General features: G+C 43.0%; 1 protein-coding gene across 1 annotated transcript; it reads left to right on the plus strand.

Moving 5' to 3' along the window:
- The first annotated feature begins 2081 nt into the window (after positions 1 to 2081).
- On the plus strand, positions 2082 to 7910 carry LOC135499209 (uncharacterized). Its single transcript, XM_064789870.1, has one exon. It carries the CDS (start codon positions 2082 to 2084, stop codon positions 7908 to 7910), a length of 5829 nt encoding a protein of 1942 aa, XP_064645940.1.
- The last annotated feature ends 5458 nt before the right edge of the window (positions 7911 to 13368 follow it).

The following is a 13368-nucleotide window of genomic DNA, read 5'->3' on the forward strand; positions in this document are numbered from 1 at the left end:
GCAGGGGGCTGAGCGTATTGACAGTTTGTCTTCCCGTGCCTCCCAGGCCAGTTTCCGCGAGCGCAAGACACAACTTCATATAGTCGCTTATATATGAAAAGACCTCAGTTGTGTCCCAGGCGAGTGCAGGTCGGAAGACGTCGGGAAAACAACACAGAAGACCAGTCCAGGCCCCGACGTTATCATGCACACACGCACCTCCACCATATGAAATACATGGGCTGTAATATAGGCCTGAACAAATAGATATTCTCAGTGGGAATGTTCTTGGCGATAAAATGAATTTGCGCAATAGTAATTCCCATGGCATAATCTGAAGGATAGATTGAGAGATGTATGTCGCAATATGATAAGTAGATTATACAAAATTGTGAACGCCCAATATCCAAAATCTTTTAAAGATAGCAGTTGCCAAATTCAAATAGTAAGCCCCTGCAACCACTATCGGCAAAGGATACAACTTACAATGGAGGAGGTCGACCTAAAATACGCTCTACTGACCGCGGTTCTAAAAACTAACAGAATACGGTAGGACAACTCTATACTCCACTAGAAGAACTAAACAAAGAACTCCAGAGTATTTGTGTAATGCTTTAAAGGACCGAAAGTCAAATCTCCTTTTTCTGCATTGTGTGAGAACAATCAGTATGAAAAAGAGACTCACCGAGAACAGTTTGAAAATGACTTCTGCTGGGGGCCGGTTGAATGCAACTGTTCCGATACCTTCGATCACTACTATTGTACGTACGACCTAATCCTAAGGATCTCGTGAAAGTTGATCCTGTTTTCACACAATTTGGTAATCACTGTCAGATAGACTGATATATTATTGCCTCAGCATGCAATCGTTGGTAAGTTTATGAGCCAAGTCTCAGAATTGAACTGAGGACATGCGAACACCTTAATGATTTTCGTATAGATGGATATGTATTTGGCGTTCCCAACTATATTTTTGTGATACCTACTCTTTTTAATGTGCTGATTCGACAGCAGTTGCCAACATTTGGCTGATAGAGCAAACAATAACTAAATTAGTCTTATCTGCTAGATGGAATTATTAATTGATCATGTTGTTTATGCCACACGGATCCTGGCTCACACACAAGATAAATAAATCATCTTTTTAAACAAATGTTCGAGTTGCGAAGATAGACCACTCGGAGCCCCTACTAACATGAACAGGGATGTCCACACCAAAAGTGATTGATGAAATGTAAACTTTTTTCTATGCAATGTACAATTTTTCTAATGTTGTGATATACATGTACTTTTAATTTAAATGCTGCAACAGAGTAATATGCTGCGCAGGACAGTTACAGCCAACAATGATGACTCAAAGTCATAATGTCATAGTGTGCACCAGTCTCTGAATACCTTCTTCGCACTCAAGTTCATGATGAGACGTGGCTTTCGAGACTCCTCTGATATTTTTCTTCTTTTTTAGTGTAATCTCCCACCAGTGGAACGATGGGACTCTCCGCTCTAACTTTGAAGTTTATCAGATGATATATCCGGGGGTATATCTCTTAATAATCTGCTTAAACATAGATGAACAACATTTTATGCACGTCCCAACGACGATCACGATGAAAACTGCACAATCTCTGAGGACATACTGTAATGGCCATTTTACATTTTCAGTTTAAATTTCCCACACTTCAGCACTTTGTAAGGGACATGGAACCCTAAACTGGTTCCCTGTCCCATCTCTATATTCCAGGTCACTTTAGTCCTTGTTTTTGGTTGGGAAGACCCCTTTCTGCCTTCTATTCTGTTTTTAGTTCAACATTTCAAGTCCTTTTCTAGATTTATCTTTCTTACTATGTCTTTATTTCTGTGAGGAGCAGTCATTTTTAGCCCTCTAACGCTTGTAAATCTGCTGCTACTGCTGCCGAATCAACGACTTAGAGTTTTTTTTTCTCTGACCGCTCCCACATCATTTACAAGCGCTACAAGTTTCAAGTTTCAAGTTTCAAGTTTCAAGATTCAGTTCCTGTCCTTCTACCTTACGTTGATTTTCGAGGATTTACGCACTTCTTCTTCCGATCACTTCTACTTTCGAGCACTTCTTCAACATCGTTATGACGGAACCTGAGGAGCAGCCAGAGGGAGCTGCAGGAGGAATGCGGAGGTCGACGAGGGACCGCAAACCAACGGCTAAAGGATTAGCGAATACTTTAGACGTTAGGAAAAAACGTCGGCGTGATTCGTGTCGTATATTAAGGATCGTCACTGCGAAGTTAAACGAACATGTGTTAGTTGCGGATGTGCCAGTGGAGGTTGTAAGGAAGGAGTATTCTGTTTGGTTATCGAGCTATGAGGAGTTTCTGCAGTTTAACCAGGAATATCAGGCCATGTTAACTCCAGACGATCTGATAGAGGACACTGCGCATTATTTTCTGGTTCACAATGAAACATTCACCAAGTGTAAGGACCAGGTTGAAAGGTGGTTGCTAGCACACGATATTCCCAAACCACGGTCAGTTGTCAGATCCAAGAGTGAGCGTTCCAGAAAGTCAGATGCCAGCCAATCCAGGATGCAGGAGGCTACGAAAAGGGCCGAGCTGATGGCTAGAATTGCTACCCTTGACAAGAAGAGATCTTTGGAGCGAAAACGTTTAGACTTTGATATGGAGGTGGAAGAATTCAACATCAAGACTGAGATAGCCGTATGTGACGCAAAGGCAAAAGTTCTTGAAGAATTCGAACACGAAAGCAGTACCAGTACCAGTTCTGCGGATACACCGGAGAGTACACACGTAAAAGAGATGGTTCCTGTTCTTTCTAAGGATGCTGCAGACCGTAAGCGTACCCCCACTCTCGCAGGGTCTCTTAATCCCAATTTGCCAGCCACGGATCTGCACGCTCGATATTCTGCTAAAAACCCTGTGTTGCCACCAGGCGACGTCCCCGTTCATAGAAACAAGGAACCTGACTTTAAACCTCGGAACGTTAAGGCCACAGACAGTAAGATGCCAAGCCTGGCGCGTCCTCACCCATCTGATGATCAGGTTGCCCAAGAAGATAACAGTGGTTTGCTAGCTATAGCGAGGCAGTTAAAAAGGCCAACCTCAGAGCTAAACAAGTTTAGTGGAAACCCTATGGAGTACACGCAATTCATTAGACAGTTCAATGCCAGGATAAGTGCTTACACGGATTCATACGAAGAGAGAATGAACTATTTGTCGCAATATACAACAGGTGAAGCCCACCGAATCGTCAGGGGGTATTCCAACCTTGACGCTAAACTGGGGTATATAGCGGTGTCCGAGGAGTTCGAAGATAGATATGGCGAGACTGATGTTGTATCTCAGGCGTACGTAAAAAGGGCACTAGCTTGGCCGAGCATTCGAGCGGACAATCCAAGAGGGCTTGACGATTACGCAATATTTCTTCGTGAATGTCTATATGCCGTAGAAAATGTTCGTGGTGCGGAGGTGTTGAACTATTCTGAAAACATCAAACTGTTAGTTTATAAGTTACCCTTTCATCTGCACGATAAGTGGCGCAACATTGTGTACGAAACAAAGGACAGAAACAAGCATGTGACTTTTGGTCAATTTGTGATGTTCGTTCGCAAGGAGGCCAAAAAGGCCATTGATCCAACGTATGGTCGCGATGTGATGCATTCGATTCAATCAGACGCCAAACATACCGCGAAAAAGCCAAGTTCTAGGAAGCATGATCATAAAGCTCTTACTAGTGCCGCTGTGGCTGAAACTGCGGTTAGTTCACAATCCGGTTCCGCGCAAAGTAAACCTAAACAGACAATGACAGCCAATCAGAACAAGAGACTCGCCTTTTCAAGGCCCTGCATTTTTTGTAAGGGCAGCAACCATGCCATGGACAGTTGTGATGAGTTGGCGAAACTAACTTTGAAGGAACGTTACGCTTTCATTAGGGCGCAGGGTCTTTGTTATGGTTGTCTGGTATACGGGCATCAACGTGGCTCTTGCAAACAAAAACTAAGCTGCGCACATTGCAAACGCTTTCACCCATCAATCCTTCACGTCCAGTCCAGATCTAGCCAGGCTGATGGTACAACCGAGCCATCTGGTGTCACCCTTGGCCTTGCTGCATTACCTAATCGTGATAAGGGGGCCGGGGACAAACGTGATTTTGCAGTAGGCATTGTTCCAGTCCGGGTCAGGTCTAAAAACGGAAATACGTGCATAGATACATACGCATTTCTCGATACCGGAAGCACTGCGACTTTCTGTACAGAGGAACTCATGAGATCCTTAAATCTCTCGGGGTGCAAGAAGAAGCTATCCATCCGCACGATGGGCCAAGAGAAACTGCAGGACAGCTACGTCATCTCGGGCCTAGAGGTACTTAGTATGAACGGTGAAAATGTAGCCGACCTGCCACCTGTTTTTACCCAGTCTTGCTTACCAGTAACCAGGAAGGATGTAGTAACCTCTGCGGACATTGAGAAATACTCATACTTGAAGCAAGTACCGTTACAGTCATGTGATAGTGATGTAGGACTCTTGATTGGGGTTAATGTTCCCCATGTCATGCAACCGTTGAAGGTCATTCCAAGCCAGGGGAATGGCCCTTATGCTGTGCAGACTATCTTAGGTTGGGTAGTCAACGGTCCTTTAAACACATCAGGGGATGATGATCACTCGTGTTCATCTGCCTTGGTGAACCGGATTTCGGTACAGACCGTTCAGACTCTAGAGGAACAAGTTCGAGACCACATAAATTATGATTTTAGCGAGCGGGTCATTGACGATCAGGAACAGCCATCCAAGAATGACAAACAGTTTATTAGATCAGTGTCAGAATCAGTTGAGTTCATTGATGGTCATTATGTTATTGGTCTGCCTTTCAAGGATGAAAACGTGCGCATGCCCAATAATCGGCCTCAAGCAGTACAACGCATGGAATCACTGAGGCGAAAATTCCATAAAAGCACTGACTTTCATGAAAGGTACAAAACGTTCATGAACAAACTGTTTGATAATGATTATGCTAGGGTCGCGCCTGAAGACGATATGCAGGAGGGTAAGGTGTGGTACTTGCCGCACCATGGCGTCTTTCATCCGAAGAAAGACAAACTAAGAGTGGTCTTCGATTGTGCAGCTCGCTACGGGGGGACATCGTTAAATGATCAGTTGTTGCAAGGCCCGAACCTTACTAACTCTCTTACTGGAGTCTTACTTAGATTCCGACAGGGGGAAGACGCGATTACAGCGGACATTGAATCCATGTTCTACAGGGTACGGGTGCCTGCACATAAGGACGCCAATTTTCTACGTTTTTTGTGGTGGCAAGATGGAGATCCAAGCAAGCCGATGATCGAGTGTCAAATGTTGGTGCATATATTTGGTGCGGCTTCATCTCCAAGCTGTTCCAATTATGCTCTGAGGAAAACCGCTGATGACCATAAGGATGGATTTGCTGAAGCAGCCAGCACAATACAGTCCAATTTCTACGTAGACGATTGCCTTAAGTCTGTAGCATCAACTGAGAAAGCCATTGCCTTAGCTGACGACCTGCGTACCATTTGTGATAAAGGAGGGTTCAAGCTGACAGCGTGGATTTCGAACGATAGGGAAGTGATGGCTACAATCCCTAAGGAGCTTTGGGCTAAGGGTGTCAAGGACTTAGATATCAAACAGAACAGCCTGCCGGTGGAACGTGCCTTGGGAGTTCAATGGTGCGTGGAGTCTGACACTTTTAGGTTCAGGATTCAACTTACTGAAAAACCTCCAACACGTCGTGGGATTTTATCAACCGTATACTCAGTCTACGATCCATTGGGGTTTCTTTCCCCATTCATACTCAAAGCAAAGGCTATTTTGCAGGAACTCTGTAAGCTGAAGCTTGGCTGGGATGACAATGTACCAGAGCCTTACCTTGGTCAGTGGAGAGATTGGTTACAGGATTTGCCCAAGCTGTCAGGGTTCAGCGCAGATCGTTGTGTGAAACCTCAAGGGTTTGGAGAGATAGCCTCCGCCGCTTTACACCATTTTAGTGATGCTTCAGAAACGGGCTATGGTGTCGCCTCTTATCTACGAGCGGTGAACGCAGAAGGACTTGTACATTGCTGCTTGCTCCAGTCTAAGTCACGTGTGGCACCTCTCAAGCAGGTCTCAATAGTGAGGCTTGAGCTAACTGCGGCCACTGTTGCTGTGCGCTTGAACACTATGTTGAGGCGAGAGTTGGAGATCAGTGTTGAGCAATCATACTTTTGGACTGACAGCATGACTGTCGTAAAGTACGTAGTCAATGAAACATCGCGCTTTCAAACTTTTGTCGCCAACAGGCTACAAGTAATTCAGGAAGGTTCCAAGGCTGAGCAGTGGCGGCACGTGCCTGGCAGTCTCAATCCTGCTGACGAGGCCTCTCGAGGACAGAGTGGAGAAAGTTTTGTCCGAAACAAGCGATGGTTGCGAGGTCCTGACTTTCTGAAAGATTCTGAGGAGAGGTGGCCTGTGTTGCCTCCTCTGTCATTGCGCCTAGAAACTGATGACCCGGAAGTGAGAAAATCCCCAGTATCCGTCATGGTTCAGTCAATAGGTGTTACTAGCGACAGTTTTGATGGTGATGATTCGGTGAATAAGCTCATACACCATTTCTCATCCTGGTATAAACTAAAACGAACAGTTGCGTGGACTCTCAGAGTTAAGAAAATGTTACAGAACAGGGTTCGCAATGGAGTTTGCTCCTCTGATAAAGCTCCGCTCGGTTTGACTGTGCAGGAGTTAGAGAGTTCAGAAAGGTCAATTCTAAATTTCGTTCAGCGAAAAGCCTTTGCTGAGGAGTTGGGCTCTATCGCCAGTGGAAGACCTGTTAAGCAGAGTAGCTCAATCAGAAGGTTAGACCCTGTAGTAGACAGTGCTGATGATTTACTGCGCGTCGGAGGACGTCTTGCTAGAGCAGCGCTGCCTCACGGAATGAAACATCCGATCATTCTGCCTAAAAACACTCATGTTGGTATGCTAATTCTGCGTCAGATCCATAGAGATGTCATGCATGAAGGCAGGAATCACATGCTTTCAAGACTGCGCCAGAGATACTGGTTAAATAACGCTCCTTCAGCGATCCGTCAAGTTATTTCAAAGTGTGTCTTATGTCGGAAACAACGTGCCAAAGTTGGAGAGCAGAAAATGGCTGATTTGCCCAGCGAAAGACTAGTTGCAAATGAACCACCATTCACATCGGTGTCTTGCGACCTGTTTGGTCCTTTTGAAGTCAAAAGGGGCCGATCACGCACAATGGCCAAACGATATGGAGTTATTTTCACGTGCATGACAATCCGAGCTGTGCATATAGAGATTGCGGAATCACTGGATACTGACTCCTTCATGAATGCCTTGCGAAGATTCATTGCGCGGAGGGGTCAAGTACGGAAAATGCGTTCTGACAATGGCTCAAACTTGGTTAGTAGTGAAAAGGAGTTGAAGGCGGCCATTAAAGGATGGAACACTGCGCAGATCAGCAAATGCATGCTCCAACGCAATGTTGACTGGGCCTTTAATCCTCCTTTAGGTTCACATCATGGAGGTGTACACGAGAGACAGATCAGGACAGTCCGAAAATGTTTATTTGGTGTGCTGAAGGAGCAAAGTGTAACTACTGATGAAGGACTGAGGACAGTCATGTGCGAAGTAGAGGCCATTATCAACGATAGACCAATAACAAGGGCATCAGATCAATGTAATGATTTAGAGGCACTGACGCCTAATCACTTATTGCTGATGAAAGTCACACCAAACTTGCCGCCGGGTTTGTTTAGTAAGGACGACAATTACTGTCGGAGGCGTTGGAGGCAAATCCAGTACCTCGCGGACCTTTTCTGGAAAAGGTGGTCCAAGGAATATCTGACCTTGCTTCAGGAGAGACAGAAGTGGTCGTCTGAGCGTCGAAACATCGCCGTCAATGACATTGTGATTTAAGTGGACAGTCAAGCACCACGCAACTCTTGGTCACTGGGTAGGGTTCTAGAAGTGATGCCTGATAGACATGGGTACGTTCGCAGTGTTAAGGTCAAAACTCAATCAAATATCTTGGTCAGGCCAATCACAAAACTGTGCGTTATCTTAGAAATGGACTAAGTAACACGTTGGTTGATTGAAGGATGAAATATCCAGGACACTTTAAATCTCTAAATTGGGTAGTGGTGTTTTTAACAGTGTTGTAATAAATGCTTATACCTTATATTGTATTGTACTTGAATGTTTTGTGAAGACTCACAGTTTATGAGTATTGAGTTTAATTTGATAACCTATAATGTTTAAATGTTTTGGTTAGACTAGGTTCAATCTACTGTTCGGTATGTCTGTTAGAGACAAGTTTAGTTTGGTGGTGAACTATATTTGACGCGCGTCTATAGATTCTGTTATCAACTAAGTTATGGTTTGTTTCTTGGAGATCTGATCAATCTTCTTGGGCAATGTTTGTGAATTAATGGTTTCTGAGACATTTGAAAGTTGTAGCATTGAACTAAAGTTTATCGCTGTTGCCTTGTGCAAGTAGTTGTTTATGCCATGGTTATCTGGGACTATATTTTGGTATTTGGGATCGTATTCTATGTTGAGGTTAAATTGATTGTCTAATGGTGATGTTTTGGAACCTTGCATTCTGTGTTTTTCTTCCCAAAATTGGACAAGTTCGTCCCTTTGCTTTATTATCGTTTCTTTAACATTGTATCACTCACTAGGTTTCAGTGAGTTGTTGGTTCCTAAAGATCACTTTAGTATTAAGCAAGCTTGCTGTTTGTAATATCATGTACTTGTATGTATCTTGTCCTTAACTACAGATTTCATGTTGAGCGATCTCTGGTCTCTGGTGTTTGAGTGGTCTCTGGTCTCCGGTCGATATTTGTTTGGTGCAAACTTAAAATGTTGTTGCTATTATTGTAATTGTGTAACACTACACAATTAGGGAGCCGGTATGTAATGGCCATTTTACATTTTCAGTTTAAATTTCCCACACTTCAGCACTTTGTAAGGGACATGGAACCCTAAACTGGTTCCCTGTCCCATCTCTATATTCCAGGTCACTTTAGTCCTTGTTTTTGGTTGGGAAGACCCCTTTCTGCCTTCTATTCTGTTTTTAGTTCAACATTTCAAGTCCTTTTCTAGATTTATCTTTCTTACTATGTCTTTATTTCTGTGAGGAGCAGTCATTTTTAGCCCTCTAACGCTTGTAAATCTGCTGCTACTGCTGCCGAATCAACGACTTAGAGTTTTTTTTTCTCTGACCGCTCCCACACATACAACTGGTCCTCATAGTTACCTTCGCTTGTTTCACTTTTCAGAACATTCTGGTCGGGACTATAGTTTTCGAGTCTTCAAATCTGGTTGTGACTTTTGTCGACAGTGCATTCTAATGCATGCTGTGACATAGGATCTCGAGTCATCATTGTTGGTTGTGACTGTCCTGAAGTGAAGCATACAATCCGTTCTCTTGTGAAGTGATCCGAAGTAATCTGTTCACAAATCATAAACATAACCACGATAATCAAACACAAGTACTAATCTAGCATAAGATTGCAAGAAAGCAAACATGACAATTAGACGTAACTTGGTTTTTCACCTCGATCAATTTAATCTACAGTTGATGTTTCATGATTCTACAGAGTAATAAGTCGAGCATAATTTGATCCGACTGCCAGTCTCAGCGAATAAATTCGTAGATTTTTAGTGAATGCTTTTTCTGCGGTAACCTTCTACTTCACTGCATCCGTAGATAGTTGCATGGCCACCTTTTGCCCTGGAAATGGAAGAGTTAATATATGTCAATGGGCAGGTCAATATCATGAGGATATGGGGTCATGATATGGTATAAAGTCCAAAACCGGCTTTTTGCACTGCCAAGTCCCATATCTGCCCCGACGACTAGTAAATTAATCTTCCTGGTAACCAACTGACGGCTTCCACCTACTGTGCGCACGTTCTTGTGTTTGAGAGGAGGATACATTTACATTCCCGGCCTCATTACAAATGTCTCACAATGTGGTAAAAGAGTCTCTATCCGGCATGTCCGGCAAACAATGGCAAAGCCACCGCGCTGACAGCTGTATCGAAAGCTATTTTAACAGATATATCAAAGGTGTAATTAAAGAAAATATTGCCTGTGACACAATTCAATAAGATGTAATCATTATTCTTCGCGCCATTAAAAATGACCATTCAGGACCCGGATGTGCAGGATTTCGCACTCCGCATATTCTGAGTGACTTTTATGACCTCCGCTTTACAGCGGTCCCAGCTCGGAACAGCAGAATGGGAGACACGTCGCCTGATTTCTTTTCAAAAGCTTGATTTCGAGTAAAATGCGGATTGAGGCTACTGTCAATGGAGACATATACTTGTAATGTGCGTGTTTGATAGCCCAATAGAGGAGATTACTTAAAATACAACGATATAATATGTCAATTTTGACCGGCACAGCACCCGTTATCAATCTAGCTCTTCTAGACAAAAAAAGGTCCTTGAAACTGATGAGGTATAAAAACCAAGAGCGGCTATAAAATTGACTGGTTAAAAGGCCTACCTAATGAGTTGCTTTCGCCTGGTATGGTTGTAACTTACCACGAATTTCCTTCACAGTATAATGCTCGCCATTGTTTTCCTCACAATTCGAAAAAACCCATCGTGTTCGCAATTTTAATGTATTAGATTACAGCGAACCTCATGATGCGCTTGATCGATCAGGTGTAGATAAATTCTCAGCGGTACAGAAAAATAATTCTGTAAGGTAAAATGGTGAACTCAACCTTTTCCCATGGGTAAACTTTGGCTTGCGCAGGGTGTCAACAGCATTTTTTATGCTGTTCATTTAATTTTCAAGCGGATAACCGTTGCTATGATCTGACATGTTTTATAGGTCTATCTAGTGAACAGGTCCATTGACACTTGTTGTAAGCACTGGGTAATTGCAACAACGTTAAATTTAACAACAATGAAAATCGACCGACCGTAATCAAAGAGTAATGATGAGGTCTCCATCAAGGTGATTCACGGCGATTGCTTACCAATTTCCCCTGAAAGAAAAAATGCGGGGGATGTAACGTGTGTTGCTATATAATATGAAGGAATGTATTTATCAATGACTTTAAAGGTGCACTATTTTACTTGTATTTAGAATACCATATCATGCTTTTATACCGAATTAGGTGCCAGAGGATGCTTCTTACAGATTATTGTTGATTACTGCATTTATATGAATAACCAATTTTTTTTCAATCAAATTACAATTTATATTTGCAATCTTTTACTGAATTTTCAAGTGAGCGTATCATTATCCATATTTCATCAGTTGTTCTCATCACATCGATGATGGTGATTGCTACCGCCTGCCCTGACAATCGACCGACTGTTAACAAAAGTTGATGACGACGAGGCCTCCATCTAGGTTATTCCTGGCGATTGCTTACCTCTTTTCTCTGAAAGAAAAAATGCACGAGACGTAAGGTTTAGAAATATCGAAATGGAAGGAAAACAATACATTAAACCCTGGTATATCAATTTACTAATTATAAGACGAGTGTTCAAAAAATACAAGACCTAACATAAATAAATAATAAGAACCAACTCGGTAAATAAACTGAAACCAGGTAATACAAAGACCCAACCTGTGCTGGTAAGAAAACTAATCTGATCTGTCATGTATGGCTGGCGCGAGTGGACAAAATTCAGAATTATGTCACGACATAAATAGAAATTGTGGTGCCCAATAAATCAACCAATCAAAACATCGGATCTCGTGAATTATGCCGCGGCAGAATTCAGAAATATGCCACGGCATAAATAGGAATTGTGGCGTGGCATAATTAGACCAATGAGAAGGTGGCAATCGTTTTATTTATGGTGCGGCATAATCGTACTTCCGGCCAATATTTCTATTCATGCCGGGGCATAATTCACGAGATCCGAGGTTTTGATTGGTTGATTTATGGTGCACCACAATTCCGATTTACTTCCGTCCTCTATCAATGACACTTCCGTCCAGAATTCCTTTATATGCCGCGGCATATTCACGAGATCCGAGGTTTTGATTGGTTGATTTATGGTGCACCACAATTCCGATTTACTTCCGTCCTCCATAAATGACACTTCCGTCCAGAATTCCTATTCATGCCGCGGCATAATTCACGAGATCCGAGGTTTTGATTGGTCGATTTATGGTGCACCACAATTCCGAGTTATGCCGTGGCCAGCCATAGTCGTGCGAGGGGCTATTTAGAAGGTAGGTTCCGAATGTATTTTTGCTATTTTAATCACAGTTCGAGTTTACAATTTAGCCAACTCGGCTGCTACCATTTCCAATCACCTTCCACACTGCAATTATATCAGTTCCCATCATTAAATAGTACATACATTGAAATATTCAAAATCTGACTGAACTATCACGCTATTCCGTTTTTGATATCGACTGGACCCGAGTGACCCCCCCCCCCCCCCCCCCCACCCCACACCACCCCTGCAATAACAAGCCGCCAAATCCTTTAATGCGTACGGTAATATCTCGCCAGACACGGTTGCAGATTTAGGCAAACTCGGTGATTGCCTTATAATATTGCTTATGCCTTGCAGTGAGTCACCCTGTTCATCCGCATGGTAACCGACTTTCACGAATAAGTCTTCTGCTATTGACATCCCGGATTATTTTAGGGGATTCTTAGACTTGTAATTTGTTGTTAAGTATCCACAACGTCCAAACATTTCGAAACAATTACCGAAAAACAATATGAAGGTGTGTCGCCGCAGGCACTGTGGGCCAGTACATGATGCAGACTATTGCTTTAACTCTTCCCCTCCAATATAATGTACATCACATTGGCCGAGGCGGAACCTTTCCACTCAGACTCATCTTTATGTAAATGTTGTAATGCATAATGTACGAAGAAGTTGGTTAATGCCCTTGGTGGACTTTGATAGACATTTTGTTTTGGCGCCAACAATGCCTCGATCGTTGCTCAATAACAGAAACCGACTCCAGAGACGTGTACACGAAGCCATCTGTCAAGTTGTAGCATAATGGCATCCATCACTCTTTGTCGTGATTGCCTTTCAAAGTGACTCAGGATCAGTTTTGCCCATATGACATTTACTAGTGGTTGCTCCTCATAGTTCAGTGTTTCCATACAATACATGACTTTTCAATAGAGGGAATATAGAAAAAACGTGTCGATCTCTCATCAGCGCTCCCTAACAATGAGGGGAAAGTCCAAGAAACGAAAATACTCAAAAACTTTCACCGATGCCTTCTGGTACTGATTTATACTTAGGGTTGCAGGAAGTTGATAGGCACAGTCATGGGGAGGGTTCTTCCACAAGGACACTGAGACGAAGTATCCAAGTGTTTCCTTTAACATGTATCAAGAGTAAAAACCTGGATCAGCCGATT

The sequence above is a fragment of the Lineus longissimus genome, chromosome 14 (genome assembly GCF_910592395.1).
Source record: "Lineus longissimus chromosome 14, tnLinLong1.2, whole genome shotgun sequence".
Classification (NCBI taxonomy): Eukaryota; Metazoa; Nemertea; class Pilidiophora; order Heteronemertea; family Lineidae; genus Lineus; species Lineus longissimus.